This window comes from Aythya ferina (genome assembly GCF_964211825.1).
Source record: "Aythya ferina genome assembly, chromosome: 13".
Lineage (NCBI taxonomy): Eukaryota > Metazoa > Chordata > Aves > Anseriformes > Anatidae > Aythya > Aythya ferina.
This window is the reverse complement of record NC_140311.1, coordinates 7,518,071-7,537,112: the sequence shown is the minus strand read 5'-3', so window position 1 is coordinate 7,537,112 and position 19,042 is coordinate 7,518,071. Positions and strand designations below refer to the sequence as shown.

Genomic DNA, 19,042 nt, shown 5'->3' with positions numbered 1-19,042 from the left:
GGAGCCGGGGCCGGGGCCGGGGCCGGGGCCGGGGCGATGGCGGGGCCGCGGCGGGGCCCGGGGCTGAGCCCGGTGCCGGTGCTGGCGGTGGGGCTGTGGGCACGGGTGGGGGTGGCGGCAGCGGGCGGCGAGGTTCGTCCCGGGGCGCTGGAGGAGGAGATCGTGTCCGAGAAGGCGGCGGAGGAGAGCCACCGGCAGGACAGCGCCAACCTGCTGGTCTTCATCCTGCTGCTCACCCTCACCATCCTCACCATCTGGCTCTTCAAGCACCGCCGCGCCCGCTTCCTCCACGAGACCGGGCTCGCCATGATCTACGGTGAGGGCTCGGAAGGGGCCGGGGGGTCCCTTGAGCTCCTTTTGGGGCTCCCGGTCCCTCCTCCCACCCTGCGAGGTGCTCGTGTTGCCCCGCAGCGGGGCTGTGGATCGAGGGTTGGGCTTTAATGCTGGGCTGCTGTCGCCTGAGGTGCTCGGGAGTGGCCTCCCGAGGTGCCCTGGCCATGGCCAGCAGATAACGCACGGGGCTCGCCCAGGGTCACCCTTGGAGTTCGACCAGAGCAGGGCTGGGAGTTGTGCTGGAGGAATGATTAACGCGACCACAGACGCCTATCGAGGCGAGATCAGTGGAATATAGGGTTGACAAGGTGTTTTCTGCAGTCCCCATCTCTTCTTGCTTTCTTCCCTCTCCCAGTCTGGTCGCAGGCGATGTGCCACCAAGCTCGGTGGGAGCAGAAACGAGGCTGAGCTCCCCACGCAGCGGAAAGCTCGGCTCTGAAGGCTGCGGCTTGGTGCGTTCGGGCCCTTGGCTTTTGTCATCCTAACTCTCAGTTAATTGGAGGCGGCTTTCAGAACGAAGGGGTGGAGAAGCAGCCTAGGGGCACAAAATATAACCAAAATACTGGGCTGCGTGTACAAATTCCTGCAAGCCCTCGGTGAGGCTGCTGCACTTGTCTTCCCCTTGTTGTCCCTTGCCCATGTGAGCGCCCCTCTTGGTCCCAGAGCCCAGCCCGTGACATTTTGGTCTCCCGATGATCCCTAAAACACATCTTTTCCGTCTGCTCTTTTGCAGACTGCACTGAGGGAATTGCTGGCAAAATAAGGAACCTCACCCGCCAGGTCAGGTGGAAAACTCTGACTTTTTCTCTGCTGTCAAGGCTTTTGGCATCGCCCTCTCAGGTCAGGCAGCCACCATAGGCAGAGGGATGTGTTAGTTCCCAGAGGTTGGCGAGAGCTCTTGTTTTACAGCAGCAGCCTGCAAGCCGCCGGGAGCAAAGCAAGTGCGGCTTCTGCTTTGCCATGCCTGGTCCCCTCTGATGCTCTCAGCCCAGGGGAAGTCGGTGGAAAATGTGGAAGTGCTGCAGCAGGCAGCCTGCAAAACAGACCTTTACATCTGGGCAAAGAAGCAATTGGTAAAAGCTCGGCCTTTTTCTAATTAAAGAAACCTCAGCAACTAAGTCAAAACTTCTGCATCTCTACTTGCTGAAATCCATCAGGGTTTCCACGGAGTCTGTGCTTTTACCCCAAGTTACCAGCTGTTGCTTCGGGTGGCGTTTTACCTTACAAATTACACTGTTGGCTCAGAGCTGTTGTTCAAGAGCCGGAGTTGTTTCAGAGTGATAGGCAATACGTGTTCAGCAGCCCCTGGGCTTCATTTCAGTGTTTAAAATTAGGTTCCCATACCCTGGGTACTCAACATTTAGGACAATTAAATGAGCAGTCTTGTTTCATTTCTTCCCGGAGTCTGGTGGTGGATGTGGCAGGAGCTTCTCTAGAAGTTTAGTTTCCTTGTAGTGGTTCCTGGTTCGCCCCTGGGTTGCAGACATCCCGATTGTCTGCTGGCCTGATGCTTTCAGGTGCTCGCTGCGTTTTTCTTCCCTTTTGGTGTCCGGATTAATGCTTGCCTGGGGGTTCCTGCGTGCTGCCATTGTTAAGTGCCTGGATGGTAACATAGTAGTCTTCATTTTAAATCTTAGCTCAGAAGCGTTCCGTAGCACCAAAAAAAAAAAAAAAAAAGCCCATGGGTTTTTGTTCTTTGGGATAAATGCAATGAAAATAAATCTTTTGCGCTTTGCATAGAAGAACTCGGTTAATTTTCCAGCTTTGCCTTTAGCTTTCAGCTGTCAGCTTCCCGGTGTCGGGTTCCCCCGCTCAGCTCCCTCCCAGGGCTCACTTTTGTAAAACTTTTGGCAGCAAAACCATTTTGATACCGGTGGGGCGGCTCACGGCTTGCAGCTAGGGCAGCCCTCCGAGTGCCAGGAGTGTTCCAACCACTTCCTAAGAGGCCGTCAGCAACAGGAGGACGTACTCCAGCTCTGGCCGTGATCCCATTAGCACAGGACTGGTTTGGGGGGCTGAAAAACCCTGCCAGCAGCTCGGGTGTGTGCCGGGTGCCGCCAGCCAGCTCCCCGAAGTGGGAGGTGCGTGGGGAAGGTCGGTGCGAGGCCCACGGTGGGGCTGTTTCTACACCAGAGCTCTTGGCTTTGGGCACGGCACCCTGCAGCTTTCCCTCCAGGTGATTCTGGTTTTGTCTCAACATTAGGAACTGATGGTGCGAGGCTGGCTTGGACTGGGTGCCTGAGCGCTCTGCGTGCGCATGGATGTGGTTGTGCACGCTCTTCCCACCCAGCTCTGTTTCGTGCAGACAGCTCTGCGTGTGCTGCAGGGCAAGACAAACTTTAGCAGCCCCAAGCCCAGTGGTCTCGGCGGTTGTTCCAGGTTTGCCCGTCCCCTTTCCCTTCTCCCATTGCTGGGAATTCGGCTCTGGCCAGAGCACGGCTGGCACGCGGGGCCGGGAACAGCTGCGTGGGGTGGCGAGACGGCGAGGCTGACCACGGCTGCTATCAGATGTAGCCCTGCTGTGGGACAAGGATTAAGAGCCAAGAGGTGGGTGAGTCAGGATCCCTTCTAAATTTCCAACCGCAACCAAAGCCTCTCCCTCCTTCCTCCTTGCCGGGCATCTCATTTCAAAGTGGTGAGCTCCGGCGTTGAAAGGTGTCTCGGGGTAGGTTTCCAGCTGAGAAAAGACAGGCAGCTGCTGCAGGAGGTTTCTGACTCTTCCCTAAAGCTCCAAAATCAACTTTTTTTTGAAAGGGGTAGCTCTAGAAGGCTGTAGGAACAGAGTTGCAAGGGTAAGAGGTTTCTGCTTTTTTGGGGCTGTGACTTTATGCTGTGCTCTCACTGCAACTGTTTTCAGCTGCTTCATAGTCCTAAGCAGATGTGAGGACCCTCTGAAGCTCACTTTATCCCAGTGAAGAGCTTTGGTCATCTCCCATAGAATCTCAGAGCTCATTCATCATCTTCTGGGTGTTCTGTGCTGCACATCACATCCCCTGGCAGGGGAGGTGGGGGCTTTTCTTCTGGCAGTCAGCAAAATAAGCAAATGTCATCCTGGAAAGGTGCTTTCAAGGGAAGAGCAGGTGAGAGCCCGGTGGCACGTGGGGACTGGCTGCAGGAGGTGCTGGGTGAGTCCCATGGTCTCCATCCCTGCTGCTGCAGACCTCTTGCCCGTTCTCTGCTCCTGTAGGACTGTGATGGGGAAGGAGTTTGGTGTTGGTCTGGGTTGTGCCCTGCCCCTAGGAAAACGCAGAGCGAGATTTTAATTAATGCAGCAGTGAAGAGCCTGAGCATCCTCGGAGGCAAATCGAGTAGCCTTCGGAGTGTTGCGGTCTCCACATGTTTGCAACCTTTTTCATAAACACATGGTTCAGAAATGGGATTAAGTGACCCCCAAAAAATCAGAAAAACAGCAGAAAAGTGACCTAAAACCATCTCTGCTGTGCTGGCCAATGCCTGAGTGCATCTCTTCTCCCCAGTTTGAGACAGCGTCTTATGAAGGATGCTCACCGTCCTCAAAGCATTCATGAGTCACTGGTACCTTTTTAACCCCTACCAAAAGGAAAGGTTTTGTGCATTTCTGTACTAGCGACACGTGATCCTGTCAGGTTTCCAGCTGCAGATGCTCACGGTGACCACCCCGGCAGTTTGCTCGTCTCACCCCGCATCCCTCTCTCCCCAGGTGTCCTGGTTGGTGTGGTGCTGCGCTACGGCATCCACGTCCCCAGCGATGTGAACAACGTGACGCTGAGCTGCCAGGTGCAGACCAGTCCTGCCACGCTGCTGGTGAACGTCAGCGGGAAGTTCTACGAGTACACCCTGAAGGGGGAAATCAGCGCCCAGGAGCTCAACAATGTCCAGGATAATGAGATGCTGAGAAAGGTAAGGGAGCGATTTTGTGGTGAGGGATGCTCCGTGGGGTGCATGCAAATGCAGAAATCCCATATCTGCTGCATTATGTGATTTTTTTTATTGCATTTTTATGTTTTTACTTTGGTCCCATAAATTGTAAGCTGAATACACAATGTAATGAAGCTCTAGGTTCAGCTGATCGTAACGTGAGCTGTTTAAACTCGGGGTTGTGCGTCTGAAAGAGCCCTGATTCCTCCATGCTCACCTAACAGCGCTTCATCTGGTGGGAGTACAGGGTATTTCTTATGTCATTATTTGTGTTTTGTCCTGTAAAATCTTAACAAACCAATTAACTGTTGTTTTTTTTTTTAATTTATTTACAGGTGACTTTTGATCCTGAGGTGTTTTTCAACATATTGCTTCCTCCAATTATATTTTATGCAGGCTACAGCTTAAAAAGGGTACGTGCCTTTACAGTGCCTACACTTTCTGTTCCTCTGCCCCCAGAGCATTTTTAACACTTTAATTTTAATACTTAAAACACTGAGAGTGTTTTAATGTTTGCTCAGCAGCAGGCCAAGGCTGCAGAATTGGGTACGGTGTTCCCAGTACACGCAGGATGGTAGGAGGCAGGGCTGAGAGTGCCTCTGTAGGTCTCACCCATCCCTCATCCCAGGAAGGGTCAGCAACTGTGACCATTTCCAGCATGGGTTTGTGCAGGGGTATTTTAGGCCAGCTGAGCCATCTGGAATGCTGAAACACTTCAGAAGGTGGGAAGGTTTTAGGAAGCAGCAGCTCTTTGAAGTACTGATTTGGAGGGAAAGGAAAATGATCCTCTTTGTCTCTGGGAGAAGGAAGGAGGTCCTGTCCTGTGTTAGGAATTAGTCCCCAGGACTCGGAGCTGCACCTTGTTCAATACACCAGTACAGGAAAATGATGTTTATTAGTACTGCATTTGCTGTGCTGGTCTGGCTGCACGTGCCATTGTGTGAGGCGTTATTCAGCCAAGCTCACACAGCTCGCAGTGTTCAAGCCAGGCACAAGTTGCTGTGGGTGCTGTGCAGGTACCTATCTGTTGGCACAGCTTGAAATAAATAGTAAAGTGTAATTCAGTTTGTTTTTTTTTTTCCTTCTAGAGGCACTTCTTCAGAAACTTGGGATCAATCCTGGCCTACGCTTTTCTTGGCACTGCGATTTCCTGCCTGATGATCGGGTGAGAGGTTGTGGCCGGACGGGCTTTTTGGCAGGGCTGTGTGTGGACACAGAGCTCTGTCCTGCAGCGAGGGCCAGGGGGGCTCCCTGGGCTACTCAGCAGGGCAGCTAACGTTGCTTTTGCTGGCCGCGCAGTGTGCCTGCTGCCTCGTTGCACAGTGCTTTCCTGTATCCCGTACAGGCTGCTTATACGCACGGCAAGGCAAGTTCTGCAGATCCCTGAGAATAAACAGGCACTGACTTGAAATTATTGAAAGCGGAGCCCAAACAAGTGTGAGACACACGAGTAGAGGGCAGGATCGTAAATGCATGTCCTGTCCTTACTTGCTGGAAGCAGATGCCTAGCAAACACAGATTGTGTTTCAAATTATTTATCTGTGTGCACAGAGGGAGCTAGATAATTCCCGTTCTGAATAGCAACGTGCAGGCTTGCGTAGGGTGTTTTCCACTGGAGATCCAGGGGGATTCAAGCAAACTCAGCGCCTGCATTATCTGCTCCTAGCTGCAAGTTTAGGACATCTGAAAGTCAGGCCAACTGAAAAGTCAATTCCATTGAAACGTGTTAACATCAAGCATTGTGAAGCAATTGCAAGGTGATTGTCATGGTCTGTCCCACAAGCTGCTGCTTTTTTTTGTCCGTGTTGTGCTGGCAGAGGAGTTGTGGTACCAGCTCCTCCCCAGCACCGTGCTTTGCTCCTGTGCTGTCAGTGCTTTGGATTTCACAGTCCTGCTCTCTGGTCTGAAACCCTGGTGTTTCACCAGGCTCAGCTCATGCAATGCAACTTCTCAGGGTATTCTTCTCCTATGTTTGGACAACTTTAGGGGTTAAATTGGCAGATTCCGGGGAACTCCTTACACTGCAGGTACGAGTTGTTGTCTCTTCTGCTTCCACAGCTCCGTCATGTACGGCTGTGTGGCGCTGATGAAGGTCACTGGGCAGCTTGGGGGAGACTTCTACTTCACTGACTGCCTCCTCTTTGGTGCCATCGTATCAGCTACTGACCCAGGTATGTTAGATGTTTTTTTTTTCCCCTTGTTTTACCTACATTTGATGAAGAGGGGAAGAAAGGAAGGAAGGCAGCTTTCTAAAAGGGATGTTTTGTCTTTGATTACACCACAATAACGGCACCTTCTTGAATGTCTCTCTATTTTTCTATTTGTCAGTGACTGTTCTTGCCATATTCCATGAACTCCAGGTTGATGTTGAGCTCTATGCCCTTCTCTTTGGCGAAAGCGTTCTCAATGATGCCGTTGCCATAGTGCTGTCTTCGTAAGTGTGTTCTGTTTTTATTTTTAATTGTTATGTATGTTCTGTGTCGGGCATTTGGGGGAGCCACCTGGCCTTGCTCCTGTAAAAATAGAAGCACTGGTGTTGGCCAGAGCAGATTTCCCTATTAAGTGTCCCCAGAAGCTGTAGTGACCTTCTGATCAGCCTCTTCCTTGAAGACCACTGTTTGGGAGCATGGATTGTAGCTACAGCTTCCTGTTGCATGATGGATAGCTGTGCTTTTCTTTTATGGCCTGTTGACCCAGCCAGAAGGAAGCTTTCATGTCTCTCTGCAATGTGAAAAGCACCACGTCTGCTTTTCAGCCACAGGATCCTACCGAAACCCCTCGCTGATGGCTTTGCTCCTACCTGCCTGCCTTCCCATCCACAAGTACCCGCTTTTGTTTTGGTGGAGACAGTTGGTAAAGCAGCTGTCTCCTTTCTCTGCCCACTTTCTGTGCCTCAAGAAGATGGTATTTCTGGAGTTAGCATCCTGAACTGGAAAGCGGGTGCCTTTCTAAAGAGTGTTTTATAACATTCTTTAATATTTTATGTCCTCTGCACGTAGGACATATTTTATCTGCATTTCCGTTGTGTTGCCATCATGGGAGTTTGTTTGGGAATATATAGTATCTGCAGTCATGACAGGTTAACTTATAACTAAGACTAATGCAGAAAATATTTCTGGAATACTTGTCAAGCCGGCGTGCTGATTGCGTGGGTTTTACTGATGTGGAGGCAGCAAGTAACATATTGTGAGCTTCGTATCAGCACCCGCCTGAGTTGTATTTACTAAATTGACTGTTTCTAGAACTGTTTGTATTGCTCACTCTGGTTTTTATGCTGGATGTGTCACCACTGCTGCGAGAGTAAACTCTGCGCAGCCAGGTCGTGTTTGAGAAGTGACACAGAGCAAGGAGGAGACGGGGGCTCGGAGCCTGCCAGGTGTTGGTGGGCTCAGCAGCAGGGCTGTGGAGTTTGTGGTGGGTCTGTGCATGCATCTGTGCCTGCACCATGTGCTCTGATCTGCCCCTTGCACTGTTTTGCTCCCAGCTTTGTAGCTCTGATTTCCTCCCTTCCTTGTTGCACGAGCTGAGTTCAGCCCCCCTCCTCTGGAATAAGATAATCTGCACCAAACCCAGCAGCCCTGAGCTGCAGCCAGCCGTTGTTTTGATGCAAGGTTTGTGTGCAGACCGGTCCAGCAGCGTGTTTAATTCTCAAGGGCTTCCAAGCAGCAAAAGAGACCCGCTGCAGCTCTTATTTGTGGTTCCCCTTTATTAAATTTAGCTTGGCACTTGCCTGTTGCATGGAAGAGGCATAAGTGGGGAGCGGCAGGGGCAGTTCTGCTTCCCCAGCTTGGTGGCTGGGAGGGGTGGATCGGAAATGTGGAGGATTTGGGGGTTTTGGGGGGACACCTGGACTGGCGTGGGTGGGTGCCAGCATTGCCCTGGGGTGAAGAGGGGCCCCAGCTGTGTCCGGCCGAGCACAGGGGTTTGGTGTTGCGAGGAAGCAACAAACACAAAGCCGTGGGCTTTGCCACTCCCCATCCTGTGAGGAGGTGCTTTCCGGTGGGGTTAGTGGCAGGGAACCTGATTCAGGATTTGGCCGTGTAAAGAGGAATCGAACCCAGAACCAAAAGCAGCGAGCAGTGCAGGGCCAGGCTGCAGCTTGTGGCCCCAGGGTTCCTACTTGCTCCTCCCCATTTAGTTTCTCCCTCTTGAGTTTCTTATTAGTCGGGCAAAAAGCAAAACCAGAAGGAAGGCTGCAATAAGTTAAAGTGCACAACTGACATCCATCCACACAGTCAGTTATGGAGGGGAAATGAAACTTTGGATTGTAAACCAAACGAACACAAAACAACAAAACCCCAGACTGAGACCATGTTGGCGAATGGGAAGTAGGAGATGGAACTGACAAAAGAACTTAAATCTCAGGGAGAAGTCTGAGGGCTGTGGCATAAAAGACAATGGAGAAAAAATACAATTTATTACAAGCAGGGAAGTTTAGCAAGGGAAGTGACCCGTTACGTGTTGGCAAGGGTAGGGTTATCACTCGTGTTGCAGAAGAATGTTGGTCTGTTATTAGGGAGGAAAGTGGCAGGATGTGTTTGTGAGATGGTAACTTTCCGTTCCAGCATAACTCAGGAGGTTAAACAGAAACGGCAGCTAGTTAAAGTTCAAGCCTGAGAGGTTTAACAGAGCCAGCCGAGGGACTGCTGACAAGGAAGTTAATGTTCTCAGCAAGTTTACATCAAAGAAAGCTAACAAGGAGTCAATATTAACACAGGATTGAGGAGGTGGATAGGGGCCCGCCTGTGTCGAGGCCTTTCTGGGTACCTGCTGAGGGATTCGGAGGGAGCACGTTCAGCACAGGCCGGGGGACACCAGCGTGGCTGGCTGATCCACCAACCATGGAAAATCTTCTTGGTTTTCTTGTCAAAAAGAAACATTAAGGTTTGGTGGATGAAGACAGCAGCGCTGCTGTTGTGAACTGGCACCGTGCCGTTTGCCTTGCTGCCCTGCAAGATTTCCCGTCAGAACCCAGAGCAGTGCAAAAGGAAGGTAGCACACGTTAAATGTAGTAAAACTGAAGAACTTGCAGTTCTCCAGGGGATATTCACATCAGGTGGCATCAGCAGAGAAGTGTAGGCTGCCTGCTTGGATGCATTGTGCTCCCAGAGTGCCTGGCTTTCCAGAGTCCTGATGCCAAGCCCCCAAAATGCCATCATAAATGAAGAACTGTTGCCTGGCAAACTCATTTGTAGGGGATCGTGCAAGAGATGGGTTTTAGTCTGATGCTTTATAGCATCTGGAAGGAGCAAATGCAGAGCCTTGCCTAGGCTGGTTGAGCTCAGGGTTTCTCACGCTCAGGGCTTGCAGCAGTTGTAGCACTTTGCAAAGCTCACACAGCACTGTGAAAATCTCCCTCTCCCCAGACTAAGGAGTGTTTTGCTCCCATGTGTGCTTTTTCTCCCTCTTTCAGTTCAATTGTTGCGTACCAGCCAGCGGGCGACAACAGCCACACGTTTGATGTCACAGCGATGTTCAAGTCTATTGGGATCTTCCTGGGGATATTCAGTGGGTCTTTTGCAATGGGAGCAGCTACTGGAGTTGTGACAGCTTTAATATCCTTTTTGTTGTTTTTCCAAGTGTTTACATAACAGCTTTTTCTTTTGCTATGTGGCATTTCTGCCAGACCCAGTGTTTCACGATTTTATGCCTAAATTAACGAGAGGCAATGCCACAGCCTTTTTAGGGGCAGGCTGTGCAGTACTGCTATGACACACAGCAGGATTAGACGTTCCCTCAGCCTGCAGTTTCTCTCCAAGTTGTCCTTAACAATCTGCAACGTCACCAAGTTCACCAAACTGCGGGAGTTCCCCTTGCTGGAGACTGGCTTGTTCTTCCTGATGTCCTGGAGCACGTTCCTGCTGGCTGAGGCGTGTGGCTTTACAGGCAAGCTCCAGCACTGCCCTGCATTTGAATGGAAATCTGCAGGAATGATGGTGCTATTGAATTTTGCTTCTCTAAGTATTGGCTGCAGATGGGACTGACCCTCTGCTTCTATAAGTTCAGTTATTTGGGGGTTTGGGGTTATTGTATCAAAAACCCTACAGTGCTGGGTGCAGCTCTGCTCCCTTTTCGTGGCCACGAGTCTAACGTGATGCTCTGCTCCCCAGGTGTGGTGGCTGTACTCTTCTGTGGGATCACACAGGCTCATTATACCTATAACAACTTATCTACAGAATCCCAACACAGAACAAAGCAGGTGAGAGCTCCTCAGTCCCCTTAATCCTCTCCAGAGTTGCAGTTTAGTATTCTTTTGTTCCCTCTAGCCAGAATTAGGTGCATCTGCCAGTCTACAGCTGGATTTTGCTGGAGTCACTCCTGCAGAAGTATTCATTGTATGGTGGATGGGCTAACATGTTTTTCTTGTTAAATCTGAGTTACGTTTAATTCATTTTTAATTTGTTTTCCTCTTTCAGTTGTTCGAACTGCTGAATTTCTTGGCAGAAAACTTCATCTTCTCCTACATGGGACTTGCACTGTTCACCTTCCAGAACCACGTCTTCAACCCTACCTTTGTGGTGGGAGCTTTTGTATCCTTTGGAGTTCGTTTTGTAAAACAAGAAGAGAAAGGGAGAGCTGCCTCATTCCTAGCGTGTGTTTTTCATTCAAATGTGATTTTTTTCCCACTCAGTCTAGCTTTATTTTTAAAAGGGAGTTTCTCCTGTGTAGTGGTGCCTTTGGTTGTTTTAAGAGGATGGAGATTCTTTTCCCAGCTTTTCTGTTTTGTTTTGTTGTGTTTTCTCTGTCTTGTCAGCTTTTGAGATGCTCAGTGCTGGATGTGAACATGGTGCTGGAGCACCAAGCTTCATTCCGTGGCAGCGTGGTACAGGAGCAGCTTTGCAAATGGGGACCTGCTGATACCTCCTTGTTTCCTCTTTTCTGTGCTATTCCATTTGGCTAACCCACCAAAAAAAAACACTTCATTTTTTTCAAAATAACAGTTAGAGCTACAGTAGTTACCTCTCAATGATGAGACAAGGAGGGATTTCCCTTTCTGCAGGCTGATGCTAGCGGAGACGCTGTCAGCCCTAATACGTCTCAGAAGAGCGAGGACGTGAAGGATTTTTTTGTTTTGTTTCACAGGGATGCCAGTTCTGATGTGCGGAATTATTTTCACCCTTTGCCTGCACTGAAGCAGGTTTATACAGATAAACAAAATGTTATCTTCACCGGTGCTGATGCATGGGTTTCCAGCAGGGTTTGATGAATTTCCCTGATTAGCTTTTGCAGGGCTGCAGTAGGGTAAAGGGAGTGAAGAGCCTAGAAATGCATTTGGGTACTTAGACTGAGATTGTGTGCTGTGCCTTTTCAGTAGGAACCGGCTAGCTTGCTGATGAAATGGCTCATTCATGAGAAAGATCATGAAATACATCTCTTATGCAAATTCGTGATGTTCAGGAAAGAACATAAAAGCTGGAAGCATTTTGCATATTATTCTAGGCTGCACTGAATACTGGCTGCAAGATTATTTTTGCCATCTGGGTGCTGGTATTAAAAGACACAGCTTCAAAGATAAAAGCAATATGAAGGGGCTGCTGATTCTTGTGTCTCGCAGGCTATGAAAACAGAAAGAGTATTAGATTTTTTTTTCCTCTCAACTGCTGCTGCTTTCATTTTGCTGAATAATCCTTGGGAATGGGAGCTGGCTTATAGCTTCAAGCCAAACTGTGAAGTGTGGTGTGCTGGGGAATGTCAGAGAGGTTGTGGAAGCTGTGAAACCTGGGCTTTGCAAAGGACAAGTAATTCTTGTGGTGAAAAATGAGCGCAGCAGGGGAGAGCATACAGTGGGAACTGGTGGTTTTTCTCTCTTGTCTAACCCGTCCTCTCATCATTTCCCTTGTTTATATGTTTGCATTTGTCCTCTGTGATATTCCTGAATTGCAATCTGTGCTTTGCTTTGGTGAGGCAGGAGCATGCTCTTCCCACACTGCTGTAGTACTCAGAGCTGGGTTATTGTCTTTGCATCCTAGGGACTGGTGCTCGTGAAGCTCCTCGTGTTTCTGCTGGCTCAGCATGTAGAGGTGGGATACAGTGGGAGACACAGGAAGAACAGTTTCCTTAACAAGTACAAATCCAGCTTGCTATCTTCCTAGGAAGAGCTGCCAATATTTATCCGCTATCATTTTTACTGAATTTGGGGAGGAGAAATAAGATTGGAACAAATTTACAGCATATGATGATGTTTGCTGGTACGTTGATGCATCCTGGCCTCCAAACATTCCTCACCCTGAGCGACTTCTTAGGGCAACGTCTGGAGAAGAGGCTGGGCAGGACAGGGCTCCCTGGTGTTCAATCACATGGGGCAGGGGAGGCTAGGCAGTGAATATAATCTCTGATCCAGTGAATATGGGAAGCCCACAGTGAATATGGTCTCTGCTCCTGCAGGCTCACATTGCTCTTCTGCCATCCCTTCCCCTTGCAGGGCTGCGAGGAGCCATGGCGTTCGCCCTGGCCATCCGCGACACGGCCACCTATGCCCGGCAGATGATGTTCAGCACAACGCTCCTCATCGTCTTCTTCACGGTCTGGGTTTTCGGCGGGGGCACCACGGCCATGCTGTCCTGCCTGAACATCAGGTGAGTGCGGCATGGGGCGCTCCTGGCCACCACCACCCCACCCTGCTGCTGCGGGTTGCACGGTGCCCGCGGCTGCGTGACACGAGGCGGTGTGAGGGATGCCACCAGGTGGGCAAATGGGACCGGCTGCATGGCCCTGCAGAGCTCCTGCCTGTGCCCCGGGGCATCCCCCTGTGCAGGGGGAGCAGCTGCTGAAAGCGCTGCGCTTGCCCCAAAGGCAATGGGAAGATCCCGTCCTTCCCCAAGACATGCGGCACGTACCTGCCTGGCATTGCCTGTGCTCACCGTGTGCTCACTGTGTGTTTTCTCCTCCACAGAGTCGGCGTGGATGCAGATCAGGAGAATGTGGTGAGTGCAGGTCTTTGCTACTTGCCATCGGATGGTCCTGGTAGGGGAATTTTGTACTGTGCCCTTTGGCACAAGGGTTGTGTCAGGCACTGTGTGAATGCTCCTCTCTGCCCTGCTCCCTTCCAGCTGGGGGAGGAAGGCTTTTTAGCTCCTCTGGTGAAAGTTGAAGTCCATAGGAATCATCTCTTTTCTGTGCCCTCTGTAGTTATAATGAGGCTTCCTTTATTCCGTTTGAAAGAAGGCCTTAGAAGTAATGTTGCAGTGCTTAGTCAGTCCACGTTATTGCCACAGAACATTTGGTCCCTCACTGGTTTTGAAGTTAATATCAAAACATGCATGACACAGAAGCTCTCTGCCTCATCCCAGTGTCCTGTGCAGGACAGAAATGCTACTCACTGCCCCATTTTATGCAGCATCTTCAGGCTTGCTGTCACCTCTGTTGCGCCCTCCTGCTTGCTGCAAGCAGCTACGTGGCCGAGTGGGGACCACTGACCGTGGTGGGATACGTGCTGCAGCCCTGTGGCATCGGGCACCACCTGCCTGGTAGCCCCCAGCTGTGTGTCTGCAGCCCGGCAGTGCTGTGGCTGTGCCTCCAATCGATTTCAGTGTGGGGTCTGCACCTCAGAGGTTCGTTTTGTGCAGAGATGTTGATTGGGCTCTTGGAAGGAAAGTGCCAAATACAGGAGGCAGCCCGGAGCCATAAATCTGAAAGCCAAATTTCTGTGAAATATGTAATTGTATTACGTACACGGTGCCCTCCAAACAGCTTTGTGTTTTTCTCCAGCTAAAAGGAAGCCACGAATGCCCATGGCACAAGATTATTTGCATATTACATCTCAAGGGTGATTTGATGGAGGCTGGACCTGCCAGTCGCTATTAAGTGTGATGTCTGGATGCAGTTGTTGGTTCTGAGGCACTTAAAACCTTGGGGCCAGAAACTGGAAGGCTCTAGCAGGAAAGCAGTTGCTCTGTGCTTGCCCTGTTTTGATGCTGCTAAATGCAGAGCCTGGTGCTGCGAGCACTGTTAGCCTGCCGCGGTGTGAGTGATGTCCTTATGCTTGCTGCAGCCCAAAGGTTTCTTCCAAAGAGGTGGTGGGGAAGGCATTTTCCTACGTTCCCCTGGGTAACCCGCTCTCAGTACATTGCTCTGCTGCTGTTAACATTTTGTTTTCTCACAGGGTGTCCCGGAGAGCGAGAGGAGGAGCACAAAGGCAGAAAGCGCCTGGCTCTTCCGCATGTGGTACAACTTCGATCACAAGTATCCTTGAACTGCCCGAGGGGCTCTGTTGACTCAGAGCATGACTCCCTCCCTGCTTTGCAGATGAGCCAGCATTTGCTTCCCCATCTCACAGTTGTTTCCTGACTTGGACTTCCTCGTGTCTGTGGCTGTTTCCACCTGCACTTACTGGAAATGCTGCAGTGGCTAAGTTCAGAGCAGGGCTGTTAGGCTGGAAGGGTCTCCAAGGGTCTCCAAAGGTCTCTGGTCCCAGTTCCCCATGGCAGGAGGACAGAGAGGCAGAGGGACATTTATAGCCTTCTTGCTGGATCGGTGTCTCTCTTCCCTTTCAAAAGCTTTGTTATGAGCTAGCAGGGGAGTAATTTGCCAGGCGGAGGGTGCAGGATGACAGGACAAGTGATGCTGGAAAACCTCTTAACAGGATTGTGTCCTGGTCCACTTGTGTCCCTCTTACTCGTTTAATTCGGTTTGCTCATCCCTTTCATTTTTGTGCTTCCAGGGTTTTGTGTTTCTTTCCTCAAGACACTGAGTTCCTTGCTGTTGCCTCTGCATCCCACCCCTCGACTCCCCGACCTCGCCGCCTTCCTTTTTCTTCCTTAACCCTCTCTGCAGCTATCTGAAGCCTCTCCTGACACACAGCGGTCCTCCTCTCACCACCACGCTCCCTGGCTGCTGCGGGCCGATTGCCCGGTGCCTGACAAGTCCACAGGCATACGAAGTAAGTCCGATGCCACCTTTGGTGTCCTTTGTGTCGTGGTGTCAGTGGGGTTTGATGTGTTTACAGTTCTGTGTAGCCTTTGGGTGCTGCATCGAGCTGGGAGCCTGTGGGGAGGTCAGACGCTCGGGCTGACAAACAAACACAGCCCTTCAGGAAGGGTTAAACAGCACTTCCCTCCTGTTTGTTGCCCAGAATCAAGAGCAGCTGAAGGACGATGACTCTGACCTCATTTTGAACGATGGGGACATCAGTCTGACCTACGGGGACTCCACCGTCAACACCGATTCGGTTGCGTCCAGCGGCACGTCGCGGCGGTTCGTCGGAAACAGCTCCGAAGATGCACTCGATCGGGAGCTGGCTTTTGGGGACCATGAACTCGTGATCCGGGGAACACGCCTGGTCCTTCCCATGGACGATTCGGAGCCACCCTCAAACGTCCTGGATAGCGCAAGACATGGTCCAGCATAAGGTTGCTCGGTTTAATTGACAGTAATATTTGCATATATGATCAAGAAATGTGTACTACCTAAAGTTTAATGCATGTCTCAAAATGTCTAAGCTGTATAAATATTATTTATATGGTGTCAGAAGAATATAAATATTCTCTGCCAAGCACTTGTAAAGAACAAGCTGCGATTTTAAGTTAAAAACTGTGTTGACTGCACTGTGTAGGGTGGAACTGTTTTAGCGTAAGAGTCTTTTGCACACAGTGAGCTTCTTTAATGTGTGATTTGATGAGGGGTTTAGTTCCCAGCTGGGTAAGTAAAGGAGCTGTCTCCCTGTTCATCCTTTGAACGTGGGAGAGTGGGGTAGGGAGGTGCTGGTGAACAGTGGGAGTTGCTTTCTGTTCAGATGAGGATTGTTTTTTTGCCTCTGATCTTTGGATAGTTGCGTTTGAAATGTCAGCAGAAAGTCAGACTGCAGACTCTTGTTCGCTGTGTGGGAACCTGAACTGGGGATCCAGAGATTTTCGGCTTTTTAGTGACCGTCAGCTCTGCCCAAGCCACTGCTTTAGCAGGCTAATGTCAGACATCAGTCACGCTGCTAGCTGTGAGTGGGGGAGCCCCCAGAGTGGGATGGAGGCATGGGTCGTGCTGTAGTCACTTCTGGGAGAAGGAGCTGGTCCTGCAGAAGCTGCCCAGGGCGTGCACAGATTTTAGGGCTGAGTCTGTCTTTCAGTTGTAGCACAAGCAGCTTTGTAGAAGCAGCCATCAAATCCTGAATTGGTGACCAAATTCACATTTGGGAAGCGACCGTGTCTTTGTGCAAGTGAAGCTCCTCTGCTGAAGCCATGGATGTAGCTGAGGTGCAGTGCTGCCACTGCCCATGCTGGACCGCAGAGTCCTTGATGGCTACAGACTGACACGGTACCTCCAGGCTTCTCCAGAGGTGAGGCATTTAGCATCTAGGTAGTACTGAAGGGGAGTTGTCCATCTGTCCGTCCTCCTGTATAGTCAAAATCATTGCACTTTGTTTAATAATTCCTTAGCATTAGCATGCTGTGTGTCTGTAATACCCACCTGATCTCTCTCATGTCTCTTACCATTTAATGAACTGTGTTTGCAAGTTGATTTTATTTTATTTTTTTCCCAAGGAAGAGCACAGAACAATTTGTGATTTCACACTAGTGTTACAGGATTTACTCTGTAGCTACAGGAATGGCTAAAGGTGCAGTGAAATTGTTAACCCTGACATCCTTATTTTCCTCCTGAAGAGGGGGGAGCACAGAAATTTACTGTATGTAATTTTATTGTCTGTTTTAGCTGCAGTTTTGCTATACAAACCTTTCAGGGTTACTGGTGCACTATAGCCTGTTCTGGAGTTAACCCACTCCGAAAGGCTTAAACAGAAGTGTTTTAAAAAGAGAATATTTGAAAAAGAGCCAGGTGAGGGTGAGCTCTCCCAGCTCCCATTAGCTTTCCTTGCAACAAACTCTGCATCTCTTAGGATCCGATCCTGAGACTGCAGAGCAGTTTCCCTACAGCTGTTTTCCCCAGCGCCACCTGAGAGCTGGAGAAGACAGGAAATACCGAAAGTTTGTGTGTATATTTATAGTTGAGAAAATCGATTTTTTTTTTCATTTTCTCAGGTCTACGTAACATTGCCTTAAATTTACGGATGTGAAACTAATTATTTTGGCAGTTTATCCCCAAGAAAATCCTTTCTTTTCCCTTCTGAACAAAAAATGTATAGGTGTTGCCATAGGTCTCCTCTAGAAGGGGGGTACGCTCTGTTTATATTTAGATAGGAAATCTTCCTTGCACCAATAAATGGCAGTCTCGCTGTTAATGTAGCTGTTGGATTAGCGCTAGCCTCTTTGTTTCCTGCTATGCAGGAATTCCATAAAGTGTGCATTTTATATGACATCTGTAACTTAACTTCACGTGTTTAAAAAAGGAAAAAAAAAAAAAAAAGTAGGTACATGTTGACTTTAGGTTTACTGCATCATTTCTACGTCCTTTATTTTTGTGTTTTGTTTTGCCTTTTTGCAGAGGTATGATAAATAACTACCTCTTGTTTTTTCCTGTATGGTCAGACTATGAATTCAATTTACGAAGCTGACGCTGGTGCAGCCGCCGCGTCCTGCTCCCGCCGGCAGCTCCCTTGCTCCAGCTGCCAGGCTCCAGGCAGGAGAGCAGCGTGCGGGCATCGCGGGGCTCCAGCCCAGGCAATCCCAACCGAGGTGCAAGCTTGCAGCCGAGCGCTGCGTGATGGCCACAACCTAAGGTCTCCCCATAGCCTTAGTGGCATTCCTCTTTCTCTGACCCTCCCAGTTGAATAATGTGTCCACATCCTGAAAGTTTGCCAGCACGTTACCAAAAGCCTCGGCTTTTGATGCCAGTTCAATTAGTACATTTAAGAAAAAACAGTTAACAAGAGATGATTTTATGGGGTACCTGTGAACTCTGCTATGATCCATACGTCATATAAGCAGGACTATCTCAAGTAGTGTTGGTGAAAGAATGAATGTACGCTGCAATTTGTGAGCATTTTAATAAATGACTCAGATTCATCCTCAGCTGATTACTTTCTCTGTTCTGCTGCAGCAGAGAACACATGATTGCCTGGGTTTCAGATGCAGAGCCCTGATGGTTTGTATGCTGCAGTTGGTTTTAAGGGTTATTGTAGAGAATCAGGCCCTTGAGACCCTTTGCCAAGTAGATAGGACGACCCCAAGGAGGCAGTTTACAGCTCACATGGAGATTTAGAGAAGGTGCCCTCCTTCTGTAAATTGAATTTTCATGGTTTTTGCACATGAAAAAGCATTGTAGGTAAAGTTATGGTTTGTACTAGTACTGTCAATTTGTGTGGTAATGGCATTAACCCTGTAGTTGTGGTGTTTGTGCAGCTGATCTGTGATAGCTGATGATCACTATTGGACCTTCTGTTTACACTGACTAAATCCTTTACTGTTGCGTTGTACTGTGAAAGAAGGATTATGGGCCTATAAAAGATTTTTTTTTTTCTGGAATTGTGTGTACTGTTTCATTAATTCACATGGAAATAAATCTGTAGCAAAGTGAAGACGTGCTGCTTTACATTCTTGGACTGCTTTGCTCACGGCTGTTGGCAGCCAGGGAAGGCAGCAGCTGCTGACCCCACGCTCATCCATGGACAGCAAAACCCATGGGGCAGTGCTGCTGCTTGCAGCCACCCTGCAGAGCTCCATGGACCTGTGCATTACAAGGGGCATTTGCAAAACCGAGTCTCGAGCTTTCCTGGACTTTTATGCCCAGTGTTTTTGTTGATTTTGCAGCTGGGATCATTGCAGCAGATCTGCTGTCCTCTGGAGGTGATTCCACCCTCCATCTCTCCTCTACATTGGTTTTGTGAGTGCTGTGGGAGCAGCAGAAGAGGTTTGTTGTTCAAATGCTTTACAATCTTTCAATACTGAGGTCATTTGGGAAACTTCAGGAATCTGCTTTTGAGGGC

The 19,042-nt window shown here is 49.6% G+C and overlaps 1 protein-coding gene across 1 annotated transcript; it reads left to right on the top strand.

The window, feature by feature from the left end:
- Window positions 1–4: 4 nt before the first annotated feature.
- SLC9A6 (solute carrier family 9 member A6) lies at window positions 5–18,634 on the top strand. The gene is made up of 16 exons (XM_084534697.1): window positions 5–316; window positions 4,013–4,212; window positions 4,566–4,643; window positions 5,319–5,395; window positions 6,289–6,401; window positions 6,559–6,664; window positions 9,644–9,785; window positions 10,011–10,116; window positions 10,341–10,429; window positions 10,647–10,760; window positions 12,308–12,419; window positions 12,653–12,806; window positions 13,124–13,154; window positions 14,333–14,412; window positions 15,004–15,109; window positions 15,302–18,634. The coding sequence occupies exons 1-16, from the start codon at window positions 37–39 to the stop codon at window positions 15,575–15,577; spliced, it is 2,064 nt and encodes a 687-aa protein (XP_084390823.1). The 5' UTR covers window positions 5–36; the 3' UTR covers window positions 15,578–18,634.
- The last annotated feature ends 408 nt before the right edge of the window (window positions 18,635–19,042 follow it).